General features: G+C 48.7%; 1 protein-coding gene and 1 long non-coding RNA gene across 2 annotated transcripts in view; one reads left to right on the top strand and one right to left on the bottom strand.

The window, feature by feature from the left end:
* The first annotated feature begins 195 nt into the window (after window positions 1–195).
* On the top strand, window positions 196–3,087 carry LOC135974039 (uncharacterized). Its single transcript, XR_010591165.1, has 3 exons — window positions 196–324; window positions 2,001–2,071; window positions 2,960–3,087. It is a non-coding gene; the product is annotated as an uncharacterized LOC135974039 (long non-coding RNA).
* Window positions 3,088–3,999: 912 nt separating this feature from the next.
* The window catches only part of LOC103305755 (syntaxin-binding protein 4-like), a 115,080-nt gene continuing 101,577 nt past the window's right edge, over window positions 4,000–17,502 (bottom strand). Inside the window, exons 19-22 of the mRNA XM_065559917.1 lie at window positions 12,544–12,593; window positions 6,997–7,133; window positions 6,299–6,356; window positions 4,000–4,931 (exon numbers count right to left, since the gene is read on the bottom strand). Coding sequence (XP_065415989.1) covers window positions 4,826–4,931; window positions 6,299–6,356; window positions 6,997–7,133; window positions 12,544–12,593 — 351 coding nt within the window. The 3' untranslated portion in view covers window positions 4,000–4,825. The remainder of the gene's footprint in view (window positions 4,932–6,298; window positions 6,357–6,996; window positions 7,134–12,543; window positions 12,594–17,502) is intronic.

Below are 17,502 nucleotides of genomic sequence, written 5' to 3'. Positions count from 1 at the left end.
CACAGCCCCATTCAAACATTGTCCTGAGACAGAGGGAGTTCCGATTGCTGTAGGTCTAGCACGAGGAAGTGCAGGTTGTACCAGGGGAGTGGAGAGAGGGAGAGTGACCAAGTGTGTGTGTCTCGAGCTCCAGCCATAAGGACCTACAGGAAGCAGGCCCTCACAAAGGGAAGTAGTGGAGAACCAGCCCGAAGCCTGGGAGGTACAGAGCAACCGACCAGCAATGCCCCAGGACAGGAGGAGCACTGTGCCTGGGAGGAATCACCAAGAAAGACAAACTGAAGCCGGACCCAATATCACTGTTGCCCAGAGCTGCATGGAGCTGTGAGTACTGGAGCTTGTGACCTTGCATTGGGAATAAGGAGGGAGGCTATAGTGGGAGGTTATCATAGAAGAAGACACCGGAGGGGTTTGTTGAGGAAAGTTGACTGGCGACGACCACAACCAGAAGCACCCAAGACTCACTGCTGGATTGGAACTCTGCCAAGGATTCCTCAACTCTGAGTGTAGACGCGTTGCTCTCTGTCTGCCCTTTCAGACTGTGGCACCACGGGGCCTTTCCCTAACAAACTCCTCTGGGAATACCCAGGGAAACAGGGAGCATCAAGGATGTAGCCAGAGAGCAGCAGCAGCAGGGAAATTCTATAATCTGTCCTAGAAGTTTTTGGTTAGACTTTGTATTTCAGAATCCAGGGTAGAAGGAAGGTCCCTGTACTACAGAAATGTAGCATTCTGTGGACAACTCCCTCCATATTGTCACACTAAGCCCTTTTCCATCCTCCTTTCAAATGTGCTTAATGATGATCCAGAGAAAATCAGTCTTGTTTAAACATTAAACAGCCTCTTTAAATATTAAACTGCAAAGTTCACCTAGTTGTTAAAGCTGTATTTAAAGCAGCTTGGAAGCGAGTTTCCATTCTCCAATATTGGGCTTCCATGCACCTGGTGTCACTCAATGGCGGGGCACTTTTCAGCACATCAACCAGCATCATGAGGCTCAGAAATGCCAGCTGACTCCAAAGCATTTTTCAGGGACATTTAGCTTGGGGATGAGAAATGGTTCTCAGCTAATAAACTTTCCAATTTTTAATCTAGCTTCATTTAACAAAAAGGCAGCGATCAGTTTCACTGGGCTTAGGGGTAAGCAAAAGCTTCCCCAACTAGGAATGTGCCTGACATGATTCATTCTGGGGGGGATTTCTATAGAGAAATAAAATTATTATTATGCCCCTTTTTAGAAAGGCTCTCGTACTAGACTCTCAAACCCACTTACTGTGCTTCTCAAACACTGATGATGTAGCTTCACAACATCCCAGTGAGGTAGGTCAGTATAATTATCCCCATTTTACAGATGTAGAAACTGAGGCACAAAGGGATGAAGTGAGTTATCCAAGGTAAAAAACAGAGTCAGTACCACAGCTGGGAAGAGAATCCAGATCTCGAGTCCCGACCAACCACTAACCCAAATTATCCCTCATACAACAGCCTTACCTATCCCATCACAAAATATTGTATCAGTGATTCTTTACCGCACATATCTGCATCACTATTGATCCTTCAACATTTTACCCTTGGTACCTGGCTGTGCAGCCTCTTTTGTAGCTGTTAAATATTTTTGCTCATATCTTTTTTGTTTTGTTCATTAGGAAAAACAAAATAAAAACAAATAAGCAGCAAGAACTGAATCTTCTGTCATGCTTAAGTAAAAATGCACAGATCTAGTGAGTAAGAAACACCAAACCAGTGAGATTCAAACCCACAGCCTTCCAGGCCAAACTCCAGCCATTTTCATTTTGTTTCAATGTGTGATTGCAAGTTTGTGGTTGCAGTGCACTGAATGCAATCTAGGATTATGTTTTAATAACTTTAATGGGACAATATGGGCTCCCCTCTAGTGGATAACCTTGTTATTTGTCACTAGTTTTAACTGCAGGTTGTAGTCCAATGCATTATAGGGCTTCCTAATCTTTATTGTAAATGCTCCTCCTTATTTCCATTAGAACATTTTGGGACCCCAGTTACATGGTCATAACAGCCACTGACACCAAGAGATCTTTTAGATACTACAGTGGTAAGTTTTACAGAGAATTCTACAATAGTGTCATACCAATTGCAACGGAAGGCAGAATTAGGTGCTTTATGGGAGTGCTAGAACAGGCCCTGTATAAATGAGATGCATTTCAGTTAGGTGCCTTTTCAACTGGCTTCTGTGCACATGCTATTTGTTTCTTTTTGCCTTTCCCATTTTGTCTCCTGGTTACTGTGGGAAGATGTCGGTGTTTCTGCTCTGCTTTCTGCCTCTAACCTAATACCATATGCGTAACAGTAAGGCACAATAACAATTTTGTTATCCTAGCAAAAATCTACATCAATTCTGGCAGCATTATTCTCCTCAGATCTTAGCTTTCAACATTTCTCTGAAAGGGTAGTGGCTAGTAACAAGGCTATTAATAGTGATGAAGTGATTTTTGTATGTATATTGTTTGTAAAGTGCTTTAGGAACTTTTTGGACAAAAAGTCACATATAAATAAGTGAATACAGGTGTGACGGTGCACTTCATATTTTTATAAAAATATGTTTATAAGTGTGGATATGATGTAACTGGAATATACTTTATGCAAAAGGTCTCTTGTAAGGTATCATTACAAAGCTTATAATCTACCAAGTCTGTTCATCCTATTTGTATGAATGTATCATTTTTGTATCTGAAACTAGGAATATGAAATATAACAGAGGTCCTATTGTAATTATGCAAAGTGTGGGCCATTAATGGTGGTTTAGAATCTTGGTGGCACCCATTGACAAGGACAATTGGCTGTAGATGGTTTATTTACCTGCAATCCTTCTTGTGGACATGGGGGCCAGACTGTGGGTAATGAAGAATGAGGTCTTACAGTGACATGTGACCATGTCACCTGATACTGGAATCCATCTTAAATCTGGTGCTTTTCCATTTAGAAGGAGGGGTGAGAACCCAGAGAGACAAAGGATTCCTGCCTTGGGCCAAAACTATAAAAGGGAGTGGAACAGAACAAAGGTGGCAGTCATGAGAAATCCCCTAGTTACCCACCTGAGCTGGAACAAGGACTGTACCAGAGGAAAGGATTGGGCCCAGACGAGGAAGGAGTCTTGTCTGTGAAAGAAGCTTATTAGAACATCAGAGGGTGAGATTTACCTGTATTCAGTTTCTTACATGTATTAGGCTTAGACTTGTGTGTTTTGTTCTATTTTGCTTGGTAACTTACTTTGTTCTGTGTGTTATTATTTGAAATCACTTAAATCCTACTTTTATACTTAATAAAATCACTTTTGTTTATTAATTAATCCAGAGTAGGTGATTAATACCTGGGGGAGCAAACAGCTGTGCATATCTCTCATCTGTGTTATAGAGGGCAGACAATTCATGAGTTTACCATTTATAAGCTTTATACAGAGTAGAACAGATTTATTTGGGGTTTGGAGCCATTGGGAGCTGGGTGTCTGGGTGCTCGAGATAGGAGTACCTGCTGAGTGGTTTTCAGTTAAAGCCTGCGGCTTTGGGGATATGGTTCAGACCCTGGGTCTGTGTTGGAGCAGAGTAGCGTGTCTGGCTCAACAAGACATGTTCTGGAATCCCAAGCTGGCAAGGAAAATGGGCTCAGAGGTAGTTTCAGCACATCAGGTGACAGTCCCAAGGGGTCTCTGTGACCAAACCTGTTAAAACAGGGTATTATTATTATGCACAGGCCTTCCTTTTACAATGTGTGGGACCTGTGTGGTTTTAAGTCCCAAAGAGGAAATTTGAAGCTATGCTTAAAAGTTCCTGGGTAAAAGGCTAGAACATGCCCATTTGTAATGTGATATCTCAGTTCAACTTGTTATTAGTTGCCAATATCTGTAATACAGAAGGGAAAAACTGAGGCTAAGAAGCAGCTAGCCCAAGCAGGTTAAACTCATCCCAGAGACTCAAACCGACCAACTCCAAACCTCACCAGCTCAGAAATCAAACACCCTCTAAGCAGTGTTTTCATTTTATTTGCCAGACTGTGCTTTCATATCAGATCTCTACCACTTTCATTACTAACCCCATAAAACCTCGAACCACGTGGGTCTAGTTTCCAAAATGTTACACCACACCTTTACTGAAACATGTTCCATGGTGTCCTTTCTGTGCTCAGCACAGCTTACGGGTACCACATTATTGACATTGTTGGCTACCTCCGGGCTTCTTCTTTCCATGTCAAGCATTGCAGCTGGGATAAGCTTTACAAAAAACACATGATATGGATCCAAGACAGTTATAGACACTACAGAGTATGTTGGTTTCACTATAGTCCACTAAGCATCTGAAGAAGTGGTGTTTTACCCACGAAAGCTTATGCCCAAATAAAGCTGTCTTTAAGGTGCCACGGGCCTCCTTGTTGTTTTTAAGTTTACTTTGGTTTTTCACATATGAAATCCCCAAAAGAAATCCTTTCAGGACCCATGTGTCCTTCTCTGGTTAGTCCATGCTCCTCTTTCTGTATAGAATGCCAGCTCTAAAGGCTGCGTGCCTGTGGGGTCCATGCATTCACATCCCCTCAGCGATAACTTTCCTGTTGTTTATAAAGCTGCAGAACCAAGAGAGAACAGCCTTGTATAATAATTCAGAGGTAGCCATGCGGGTGGGTTTGCTGCTTAAGTCTTAGGTGGCAAGTCAGAAGAATCAGTGTCTCAGCAGAAAACTCATGGATTTTTTGCTCTGCCTGGAAACTGAACTATCCATTCTGCATTCTGTCTGTCTCCCAGCAGAGCATCTGTGTTATGAATATACATGATTATGCATAGGAGTGCATCTCAGGAGATTTATGTAGTCTTCTCAGGCAGTTCCTTGGTTGGGCTCGAGGGCTGTGGCTCATCACTCTTGCTATGGGTCGGAGGAGGGGGCCATGTGGTTTTCTGATGAAGATGGCTGGAAACAGAAATCAGATTTTACTAAGGTGTGGGAGAAGAACACATATGGCAACTTAGTATAAAAACAGGATTCTGTGTTAAAGAAAGGGATGGTTTATGAAAAATATAAAGGTCACATGTTCTGCAGGACTATTTAATTGCCCTGTAAAATTTGCCAGTGCATCTGTTTTGCACACACTCTACAGAGGTGCTTGGAGATTTTTAGGATGCAGTTGAGATGGCCAGCTAAAGCTTTAGCCTGAGACAATGAAGCATACATTATTAAGGTCTCAAAAATAAGGCCCTGATTCAGCAAAGCACGTAAGCATATGTTTAACTTTAAAGCATGAGAGTATTCCCACTGAAGGATGTAAGTGATCTGTAGAATTGGTACCTAAATACAACCCATGCTGATTGTACTCTGCTGAGTGATAGCTGGAGTGCATCAGAATTAAATGTGTGTGTTTATATATGTAGTTCTTGGAGCAAGTAATATTCACACCCTCAGCAGGGCTCTATTCATATTGAAGAACCATACAGTCGCCTAGGAAGATGTCGATCAGACAAGTCCTGGAGCCAGAAAACCCTACCTGCCCTGAAGAAAGGCAGGCTATAATACACACCACAGGAACTGGCACTAGAATTTGCCCTGCTCCCTGCTGGAACTCCCTTGCAGGACGAATGGCTTGCCTCGGAAGGAATTCATTTCCCTGACATCAGCATTCTCTGAAGGCTGGGTCTCTCTAGTACGGAAGAAGGAATATGGCCCCCTCTCACCTCTGCTGTCTCTGTGTTTTCTTTATTGCCACATCTGTGCCAGTCCATGGACCCCCTGATGTCTACCTATTCCTGTTCTAGTGCATGGGTTCTCTGCTCATACTTTCAACAGCCAGTCCTATACCAGCACCCCTTGCCTAGTGACTTGGCATTGCGATGCTGCCCACTGGCTCCCTAGAACATAACTTTTATATGGAATATACTTAAGACATGTGATATAAAATCCAGGAGCTGACTACTGCACAGGCTGTAATGGATTGTAATTAAGCTGATCTAGTGTTTCAGACTGAACGAGATCAGGAGACGAGATTTGGATGAAGCAGATCTACGTTTCAGAGTGTGAATGAGTGAGCCTGTTGCGTTCTATTTCAGGAAGGTGTACGACGTGTTGCCGTTTGTCTGGATGAAAACGATAAAGGGATACAAAATGAGCAATGTTCAATTTTAGCCATGTTTTCAAAAGGAGCTTTTTAATCTTTTTAACCAGAAAGATCTTAACAATCTACCACAACTGTACATGGACAGTGTTCTTCTGAAGGCTGAGATGTTTGCAAATACCTCCACCAGAACTAAGCAGAAATTAGAGGCCCAAGCAGACCTGACACTTACTCCTTGTAGTTTAGGTTTCCCTCCCCAGTCAGGCACTCATCCCAGTTGTATGGCAATACTGCAGACACAGGAACACAGCCACCAGTTAACAAAGGGTCAGAAAACATCATTATTTGTTCCTTAACAGCAATGTACAATGTAACCAGCACTGGGAGCATAGTACCTGCATAAAGGATCTACCTACCCTGCTCACTGGAAATGTTTAGGGACCATCGGCTAAGTTCAGAATTGCTAGGCAAGACAGTTAACTTAAACTAAAACACGCGGAGTTAGAATCCCTTAGCCTGACTTACACCCACTTACCCAGAAGCAGGAGGTCTAAGCTGATAGACCTTCATGCCAAGGACACCTTGCACCTTTCTGTTAGCTGCTTTTCCTGCTAAACTCCTTTTTCTTGGTCCCTCGGTAGGAGTTACACCAATCTGAAGTGCCCTAGACTCCCTCCCCCCCAACTCCGTAGATCAAATTCAGAGATGATCCATACGGAGAGTGAGGTGTAAATTAATTGACCATCAGTAAGCAGGTGTGAATCTAAGTAAGTTTAAGGGAATCTAAACTGATTTAACAGGTAAGGGGTGAAAGTGTAAGTTATACCAACAATAAGTGCCCTGCGTCTAGACTTTCTTAGCTTCAGACTCCCCTCTGAATTTGGGCCTCTACAGCTGCCTCATCACTGAGAAGAGTTATACAAAATTTACCATCCTTTGTGGTGTTAGCGAGGATGGGCTCCAACAATTCTTTAGCTTCTGATATCAACAGGTCCAGGAGATCTGGAGACGGAAGAGAAGCATCCGAGATTGCTTCTGTTTTATCCTCCTCTGTCCGACTGTTGACTCTTAAAAATAAAAGCAGATGTGTCAATCTTACCAGAATTAAAATGAGCAGCACAGCAAAAGGACTGACTAGCAACTCATGAGAGAACCCCTCAGTAAATTACAGCGTACTGTGTATTTCATCTCATGCTGCCAGCAACACAGGAGTTTCTCTCTTTTAGATGTATTGGTGTTGTGGTGATGTAATTAGTTAATGCAAGGACACTGTCAAAGAGTTTCAAACAATATTCTCAGTGTATTGGAAATCACCACCTTGGAAACACAAGAACAGCCATACTGGGTCAGATCAATTGTCCAACTAGCTCAGTATTCTGGCTTCCAACAGTGGCCAATGCCAGAAGCGTCACAGGGAATGAACTGAGAGGGGCAATTATCCAGAGTTCCACCCCTGTCATAGAATCATAGAATCTCAGGGTTGGAAGGGACCTCAGGAGTTCATCTAGTCCAACCCCCTGCTCAAAGCAGGACAAATTCCCAACTAAATCATCCCAGCCAGGGCTTTGTCAAGCCTGACCTTAAAAACCTCTAAGGAAAGAGATTCCACCACCTCCCTAGGTAACCCATTCCAGTGCTTCACCACCCTCCTAGTGAAAAAGTTTTTCCTAATATCCAACCTAAACTTCCCCAACTGCAACTTGAGACCATTACTCCTTGTTCTGTCATCAGGAACCACTGAGAACAGTCTAGATCCATCCTCTTTGGAACCCCCTTTCAGGTAGTTGAAAGCAGCTATCAAATTCCCCCTCATTCTTCTCTTCTGCAGACTAAACAATCCCAGTTCCCTCAGCCTCTCCTCATAATTCATGTGCTCCAGCCCCCTAATCATCCAGTCCTAGCTTCTAGCAGTGAGAGGTTTGGGGACATCCAGAGCATAGGGTGGCATCCCTGACCATCTTGGCTAATGGTCATTGATGCCACCTATCCTCCATGAACTTATTCATTGCTTTTTTGAACCTCATTATACTTTTGTCCTTCACAACATCCCCTGGCAATGAGTTCCACAGGCTGACTGTGTGTTGTGTGAAGAAGTACTTCCTTATGTTTGTTTTAAGCTTGCTGCCTATTAATTTCATTGGGTGACTCTTGTTCTTGTGTTATGTGAAGAGGTAAATAACACTTCCCTATTCACTTTCTCCATGCCATCCATGATTTTATAGGCTTGTATCATATCCTCCCTCAATCGTCTCTAATTTAAGCTGAACAGTCCCAGACTTTTAAATTTCTCCTCATATGGATGCTGTTCCATACCCCTAATCATTTTGTTGCCCTTCTCAGCACCTTTTCCAATTCTAATCGATCTTTTTTGAGATGGGACGTCCAGAACTCCACACAGTATTCAAGGTGTTACTCCTGGGGGGATTCTGCGTGACTGCATCCCTGCAGAAAATGCCCCCCCCCCCCATGCAGATTTCCTATGTATCCCTGCAGAAAACATCAGGGAAGCAAAGGGAAGCCACATGGAAGGGAGGGAGAGCGGGGGAGGGGGCGATCAGGGGCACACAGGGTAGGGTTACCATACATCCGGATTTTCCCAGACATGTCCGGCTTTTTGGGCCTCAAATCCCCGTCCGGGGGGAAATCCCAAAAAGCCGAACATGTCCAGGAAAATAGGGACATGCTGGGCCAGGGGTGCTGGGCCGGGGGCCGGCGGTACTGGGCTGGGGGCCGGGCGCCGGCGGTGCTGGGCCGGGGGCCGGGCTGGCAGTGCTGGGCGGGCCGGGGGTGCTCGGCCAGGGGCTGGCCCGGGGCTGGCACCCCAGGGCCCGAGCCGAGCCAGGCTGGAGACGCTGGGGCTGGGGCCAGGGCCAGCCGCCGGAGGGAGCCGCTCGGTTGGGGGGGGGGGGGGAGGGAAGACTGGGCCGCGCCTCCTCCCCCCCCCACCCCAGCTTACCTGCTGCCTGCTTCAGGCTTCCCGCCAATCAAATGTTCGCGGGACGCAGGGGAGGGGGCGGAGTTGGGGCGGGGACTTTGGGGAAGGGGTGGAGTTGGGGCAGGGGCGTGGGAGGGCTGGGGGTGGGGCCCCGTGGAGTGTCCTCTTTTTGGACGCTCAAAATATGGTAACCCTTTAACACAGGGTTACATGCTGCTGCTGCCCCCCCTCATTCTGCAAGAGCAGAGCTGCCGAACTGAAGGAGGCTCTCTCTGCTCTGCTGACTCTGCAGCTGAACGCTGTTTCTTGGGTCCTAGTGCCAATCATGCTCCCCTTCTGTGTGTGGGGAGCTTTCCTGTTTTCTACTCTGTGCAACAGTGAGTGCTCAGTAAGGGAGGTGGGGGAAATGAGGGAAGAGGCAGTGGGGAAAGAAGGACGGGTGGAATAGGGCAGGAGGCAGAGAATGTGGAAGTGAGGGGAGGGGGATGGAGAAGAAAAGGGGATAGGGGAATCGCGGGGGGGGGAAGCGGGATCCCGGCATGCGGCATCCCCTCGGCAGCAGCTGAGGTTCCCCTGTTAAGCAGGTCCATCAAACCCTCACTCTGACAAGCCCTACCTCCCTACACCTGGACCCCTCCGATGAGCACCCCACACCCAGACCCCCACCCCACTGTTCCCCAACCAGCTGCACCTGGATCCCCACCCCATCAAGCCCCACTTCCCCAGCACCCAGACCCCCCACGAAGCCCCCCACAGGCACCCCCGTGCCCCAACCACCTTCACCTGGATCTAGGGTGACCAGATAGCAAGTGTAAAAAATCAGGACAGGGGGTGGGGTGTAATAGGTGCCTATATAAGAAAAAGCCCCCAAAATCGGGACTGTCCCTATAAAATCAGGACATCTGGTCACCCTACCTGGATCCCCTGCAGAGTTCCATTGCCCCTGCACCCGGAACCCTCCAACAAGCCTCTATGCATCCAGATCTCCCACTGAGCCGTCCGCACCCAGATTGCCCCACACAGAAACCTCACACACACACACCCCAGATACTCCCACATTAAGCCCCTCCGCACTTGGATCCTGCTGGGCTGAGCCTGCTCACCCACACCTGGTGCATCTGGCGCAGAGGGTCAGGACCGTGGGGTGTTTCTGGGGCAGGCCCAGCTCTTGAACTGTGTCAGGGACAGGTGCAGCCTCACTGCCAAGTCCCTGTACCGGGGGATGTGGGGGCTTCAGGGTGATCTCCCACCTCAGTGCAGCCAGTGGCCAGTGCTCCCCATTGCCATGCTGGAGCCACATTTATTTATTGACAAATAAAATTTGCAGAATTTTGTAGAATTTTAAAATATTGTGTGCAGAATTTTAATTTTGTTGGCGCAGAATTCCCTCGGGAGTAAAGGTGTGGCTGTGCCATGGGTTTATAAAGTGGCATTATGATATTCTCGGCTTTATTATCTATCCCTTTCCCAATGGTTCCTAACATTCTGTTAGCCTTTTGGGGTATGTCTACAGTACAATTAGACACCTGCGGCTGGCCTGGGCCAGCTGAGTTAGGCTCATGAAGCTCAGGCTAAGAGGCTGCTTAACTGCGGTGTGCACATTTGGGCTCAGGCTGCCACCCAAGTTTGGGTCCCTCCCCTTTCCCAGGGCCCTAGAGCCTGGCTTCAGCCCAAGCCCAGACATTTACACCTCAATTAAACAGACCCTTAGACTGGGAGCCCGAGTCAGCTGGCATGGGCCAGGTGCGGGTTTTTAACTGCAGTGTAGACATAGCTTTTGACTGCTGCTGCACATTGAGCAAATGTTTTCAGAGAATTAGCCACAATGACTCCAAGATCTCTTTCCTGAATGGTAACAGGTAATTTAGAGCCCATCATTTTGTATGTATAGCTAGCTTAGAATTATTTGAAATTGAAATCTACCATCCCCCTGTCACACATAAATACTGGTGTATTATTATAAGGTTGCTCATTAGCCCTGGAATGCTGATTTTTTTTAAACAATAAAAAGTCAGATTTCGGATTCATTTGTTTTGGAAATCAATGCAAAGAATGATATGGGTTTTTCCAACAGATATTAAAAAAGATATGTTCAATTTGTAGGGTAGGGCTACAAACCTTAACAATGTCCCTGTAACCTTTTCAGAGTTAGAGATACACCTCAGTTCATTTGCCAGACTCTCATCAACGAAGATGAATAACAGACAGCATAACTCCCAATTTCAGTAACAGATGATAAAAACAGAGATGGGCCCAAAACCAAACATTGGCTAATCTTAGGCAAGTTTTGCACAGCCAGGATCTGCAACTCAGACTTAATCTGCTCCAGGCCTCTGAAAATTAGGCCACTTATTTAGGTACCTAAGCCTAGGCAATCAAGCTTTGGCCTAAATAACTTAACCAAGGTCACTCAGAAAGAGTTTGGAATAGAACCCAGATCTCCTGAGTTCCAGGCTGGTATTTTAGCCACAAGACCATCCTATCCCATCTGTTTCATTCACCAAGTGACTGTATTTATTCAGTACCTTTGTTACCTAGATGAGGAGCAACAGCAGCAACTGACACCCTGATACCTTTGTTAGTAGATGAGGAGTAACAGCAGCAACTGACACCCTGTAAACAAGGGGTGGGCAAACTTTTTGGCCTGAGGGCCGCATCGGGTTTCAGAAATTGTATGGAGGGCCAGGTAGGGGAGGGTGTGCCTCCCCAAACAGGCAGGCATGGCCTGGCCCCTTCCCCCTATCCGATCCCCCCTGCTTCTCACCCCTGACAGCCCCCAGGGACTCCTGCCCCATCCAACCCCCCCTGTTCCCTGACCGCTCCCAACTGCCCCCCGCCACCCCATCCAACCCCCACCCTTCCTGACTGTCCCCCCCCGGGATCCCTGCCCCATCCAACCACCCCTTCTCCCTGTCCCCTGACCGCCCCCGGAATCTCCACCCCTGATTGCCCCCAGCTGCCCCATCCAACCCCTCCTCTCATTCCTGACTGCCCCCTGAACCGCTGCCCCATCCAACCACCCCTTCTCTCTGACCGCCCCTGGAACCCCTGCCCCCATTCAACCCCCCTGTCCCCTGCCCTCTGACTGCCCCGACCCCTATCCACACTCCCAGCCCCTGACCACCCCCCGAACTCCCTTGCCCTCTATCCAATCCCCCTCCCCCGCTCTCTGCCCCCTTACCGCGCCACCCAGAGCACCTGGACAGGCAGCCGTGCCATCCAGCTGGAGCCAGTCACGCAGCACAGAGCACCGGGTCAGGCTGGGCTCTGCAGCTGCGCTGCACCAGGACCTCGTCGCTCAACCACCCAGAGCAGCATTGTGCCGGTGGCGCAGTGAGCTGAGGCTGTGGGGGTGGGGGAACAGCAGGGAAGGGGCTGGGGTGAGCCTCCCGGGCCAGAAGCTATGGGGCCGGGGAGAACAGGCCAGATGTGGCCCGCGGGCCATAGTTTGCCCACTTCTGCTGTAAACACATCAGCCAGACAAAGGTCAAAACAAGGTCATTTTATGCACACATTCACAATTCTCAGAAGCCTTTCCCCACCTTGTCTCATCTGGTAACTGGCTGGGTGTGCTCAGGACTCTGTGAACATTCTGTGGGGGGGAAAAAGAAGATCTCAAACTTACAGGATTGACAAATTCAAGAGAACAAACCCCATGCGTTTTTGCTGGGGCTCAGATTTAGTATGACAGTAATCAGCTTCCGTTTATACACTGCCCTTGAAGCTAATATCTCAAGGCCTTTTGCAACAGAAGCAAAACTCGTACCCTATGCAAATATACAGACATAATGTAAATTAATACAGACACTAAAATGTATCAGATGCAAGGTTAAAAAACCCACTCTTAAAGAATAGTTCTTCAGGCTGTACTTCAGAATGCCTGCTATCCCCATTATTCACACTCTGTGCCTTGGTCCTGCTCTTGAATGAATGCCCACTCATGGATGGAGCCGCTAATGTGCAGAGAAAGAGAATTCCCAAACAGCAGTAAGTAATATATATGAGGAAGACATTCTGGTAGGGTTACCATATTTAAAAAATAAAAAAAGAGGACACTCCACGGGGCCCTGGCCCCGCCCCTTTCCCACCCACGGCCCCGCCCCAACTCCGCCCCTTCCCCAAAGTCCCCGCCCTAACTTCGCCCCCTCCCCTGAGCGCCCTGCATTCCCCCTCCTCCCTCCCAGCCACGCGAAAAGGGCTGCCCAAGCGCTACCAGCTTCACGGTTTGCCAGGCAGCCCTCAGACCCTGCGCCCTCGGCTGGCGCTTCCCCAGCGCAGCTGGAGCCCAAGAGGGGAAGTGCCCAGCCGGGGGTCAGGGTCTGGAGGCTGCCCGGCAAACCATGAAGCCGGTAGCGCTCGGGCTTCGAGCAGCCCCCATGCCTCCGGACCCTGCGCCCCCAGCCGGGCACTTCCCCTCCCGGGCTCCGGCGGCTGCTGTGCTCCCTGAACTCCTGGGCTCTGTAAGTGCTGAGTTGCCCGAGCGCTACCGGCTTCGGGCAGCCCCCATGCCTCTGGACCCTGCGCCCCTGGAGCCCAGGAGGGGAAGTGCCCGGCCGGGGACGCAGGGTCCAGAGGCATGGGGGCTGCCCGAAGCCGGTAGCACTTGGCTCTTACAGAGCCCAGGAGTCAGGGAGCACAGCAGCCCGTGGCGCCCACTCTAAGGTAAGCCAGGGAGTATTTTTCCCGGACATGTTCGGCATTTTGGAAATACCCCCCGGACGGGGGTTTGATTACCAAAAAGCCGTACATGTCCGGGAAAAAACGGACGTATGGTAACCCTACATTCTGGGCTGCTGGTATGTCCCTCCAAGTTCAGTGATGCTTGGAGTCACGGGTGGGGACGGAATGGACTAGAAACTCCTGCTGAGGCCAATAGGGAGGCTTCTGCATGTTGTGATCTGGACAAGCATTTTGCTGGGCCAGTGACACGCGGGGGCTGCTCAGCCCCTCAGCGTCAGGGGACAGCCTGACTTAGTGAGAGACAAAGAAACTAGCTCAGTTTCAGTTTTGAGCTTTGGGAGCTGAGCAAGAAGAGAACAGCTCAGGGAGCCTGATTCACGAGGGCCAGACAAGAATTCCGCAGGACTCCAGACCATGGAGCCAAGAGAGGGGCAAAGACATTGTAAGAGAATCCTTTGTTTTGTTTAAGCCAGCCAGCATTCACAGCACTGCAGCACCTGTCTCTAGACTTATCCCCGGCATCTCATATTCCTGGGAAGGTGCCAGGGAGGACACTGGACAATTTGTTGATTTGTTAGTACTTATTAGTTAACCCTAAGCCTTTGCTTTCCAGATCCTATATTCCTGCTCCTAGTAAAGTCCCCCTTTGTTATGCAGTTATTGTTGGGAGCATCATTTCTTTGCTGGACTTTGTGCTCATGTACTTTGTGTCTTGTGTTTCAGGTTTTATGCTCCTTGCCAGCAGTGGTAACATTATTCAGTTTTCCCAAGCAACAGTACACCTCATATCTCAGGCACCGCAAAGAGTCACCTTGGCTGAAGGCACCAGACATCACAAAAAAGAAGCCAGGGCCCAACCCATTCAAGAAGAGGATAAGTCACTCCAAGCAGCAAGGAAGAGGCAGAGGCAAATCAGTACTTATATACTCCAATATCTAGCATTAATGTCTATATAAGCCACTATCTACTGCTGTAGCTCTATAGTTCTGTAGCCCTACAGAAATCTAATTTCCTCCTCCAGCACAATTGATATAGAATCTGCTCTTCCTTTCTTTTTACTGTTTCCTCAAATGGAATGATTCCCATTGGCTTCAATGGACTTTGGTCAGGCCCATAGCAGGTATGCTGAGTCAAAGACAGCTCCCCCAGGGCTGGCCAGTGTGCCAAGTACATCACATTGCCATTTCAATGTACATTTAAAATGTCAGATTGCTACATGCCATGACAGTGGAGGAAGAGCAAATGAAATGGAGAAAGACATTTTAGCCATGAGTCTAGAGCAGGCCTACAGAAAAGTGTTGGGAGAACAAAATTGATTTTCCAGTTGATATATGACATGTGGTGAGAAAAATGACTAGTCAGTTATCAGAAGCTAAGGTTAAAATAATACCTAACACATAGACTAGATTGTAAGTCACAGGCCAATGGCAAAATTCCAGAACCAGCACACAGCCCGAGTAGCTGGGCTGCATCTTGTGGAAAACCACAGGAGCTGGAGAGGTAAGAAATTCCCTCTTACTGGCGTGTGGAACAGCGCAAAGATACACCTACAGTCCGTGCTGCAGCATCCTTCACAACTCCCTTGTTTCTCCTCCATGGGGGACAACAGTGGGTAGATCCACCAGCCCTGTTCTTCCCCATGATGACATCACAGCATTGCTCTGTGGAGTGGATGCAGACAGCCTGCAAGAAGGAAACTCCATGGTGCTCAGGATGTGGACTTCCTGTGTGGGTTCCCCAGATCCTGTCCCCCTTTCCACAGCAGAACTGCATTGGTTCCACAGGGTCAGTGTTCACTACTGCAGGAAGGGAGAGATGATTTGGCCTCTAGTGTCTACTATACAAGGGCCTTCTGGATTGAGTCACACCTAGTTATTCTAGGTCTTGGGTCTGCACAACGTAGCCTGCGTGTGTTTTTACAGCACCTAATACGATGGGCCCTGATTGAAGCCTTTGGGTGCTACTGTCAGATAAGAGGAGGTTACTTTCCTGTAACTGGAGGTTCTTTGGGATGTGTGGTCCCTATCTGTATTCCACGGAGGGTTTGCACATGTGCACCATGCGCCCGGAGTCAGAGAATTTGAAAGTAGTGTCCATTGGTCTGCGCATGCGCCCTGGCTCGCCTCGTGGTTTCACTGAGTCTCCAGTTCCCTCTCCACAGCGAACCAAACAGATCCGTACAGAGGGGATGGAGGGCGGGAAGTGGAATACAGCTAGGGACCACTCATATTAAAGAACCTCCAGTTACAGGTAAGCAACCACCTCTTCTTGGATGGTCCCTACTGTATTCCACTGAGGATGATTAAAAAGCAGTACCTAAGCCAGAGGAGGGTGTAAGGATGAAGGTGGAATGGTCATGCAGAGGATTGCTGCACCAAAGGAGGCATTTGCCACCGAGTCCTGTACTAAGGCATAGTGCGTAGCAAAGATGTGCACAGAACTCCACGTGGCTACTCTACATAGGTCCCACAACGGCCTGTCCTGGAGGGAGGCCAGGATCGAAGCCCGAGCTCGGCATGGAATGAGCCCACACCCCAGTGTGGGGAGGTAGATCAGACAGTTGGTAGCAAAGTGTAATGCAACCTGAAATTCACTTGGAGATTCTCTGGATGGAGACTGCCTGCTTTCTGCTACTGGAACAAACAGTCTGGGGGACTTCCTGATGGGTCTTGTCCTCTGCAGGTAGAAGGCTAAGGCCCATCAGTTGTCCAGAGAGTGGAGTCATCATTCCTCTGTAGATGCGTGTGGCTTCAGAAAAAAAAAAGGTAAGGCTCTGTCTATACTAGCACTCTTGTCAATAAAACTTTTGTCAGTCAGGGGTGTGAAAAAACACCCCCTGACAAACATAAGTTTCACTGAGAAAAGCGCCAATGTGACAGTGCTATGTCGGTGGGAGACACTCTCCTGCCAACATAGCTACTGCCACTCGATTGGGGGTGGTTTAATTATGCCAGCGGGAGAGCAGACATAGAGCAGCTACATGGGAGACCTTACAGCAGTGCAGATGCAGTGGTACAGCTGTGCCGCTGTAAGGTCTGTAGTGTAGACAAAGCCTAAGTAACTGGATTGATGTGAAAGTGGGAGATTACCTTTGGCAAGAATTTGGGATGCAGGTGCAGGGAGACTCTATCTTTATGGAAAATTGGGAAAGGGGGTCTGCCGTCATGGCTCCGAGTTCAACGACCCTTCTTGCAGAAGTGATAGCATCAAGGAAGGCAACTTTCATGGAGAGGGACATAGAGCAGGGGTGGGCAAACTTTTTGGCCCGAGGGCCACATCTGGGTATGGAAATTGTATGGCAGGCCATGAATACTAATGAAATTGGGGGTTGGGGTGCAGGAGGGGATGAGGGCTCCGGCTGGGGGTGCAGGCTCTGGGGTGGGGCTGAGGATGAGGGGTTTGGGGTGCAGGCTGGGACCGAGGGGTTCAGAGGGTGGAGGGGGATCAGGGCTGGGGCAGGGGGTTGGGGTGTGGGAAGAGGTCATGGGTGCAGGCTCCAGGCGGTGCTTACTTCAAGCAGCTCCCAAAAGCAGTGACATGTCCCTCCTCCGGCAGAGGTGCGGCCAGGCGGCTCTGTGCACTGGCCTATTCACAGGCACCACCCCTGCAGCTCCTGGAAGCACCATCGTTCCCCCTCAGGTTCCTATGCGGAGGCGCAGCCAGGCAGCTCTGCGCGATGCCCCATCCGCAGGCGCCGCCCCTGCAGCTCCCATTGGCCGTGGTTCCCGGCCAATGGGAGCTGAAGGTCAATGCTTGGGGTGGGGGCCAGTGTGTGGAGCCCTTGGGCTGCCTCTATGCATAGGAGCAGGAGGGGAGACATG

Source organism: Chrysemys picta, chromosome 10 (genome assembly GCF_011386835.1).
Source record: "Chrysemys picta bellii isolate R12L10 chromosome 10, ASM1138683v2, whole genome shotgun sequence".
In the NCBI taxonomy this organism is placed as follows: domain Eukaryota; kingdom Metazoa; phylum Chordata; order Testudines; family Emydidae; genus Chrysemys; species Chrysemys picta.
This window is presented reverse-complemented; position numbering and strand designations above follow the sequence as displayed.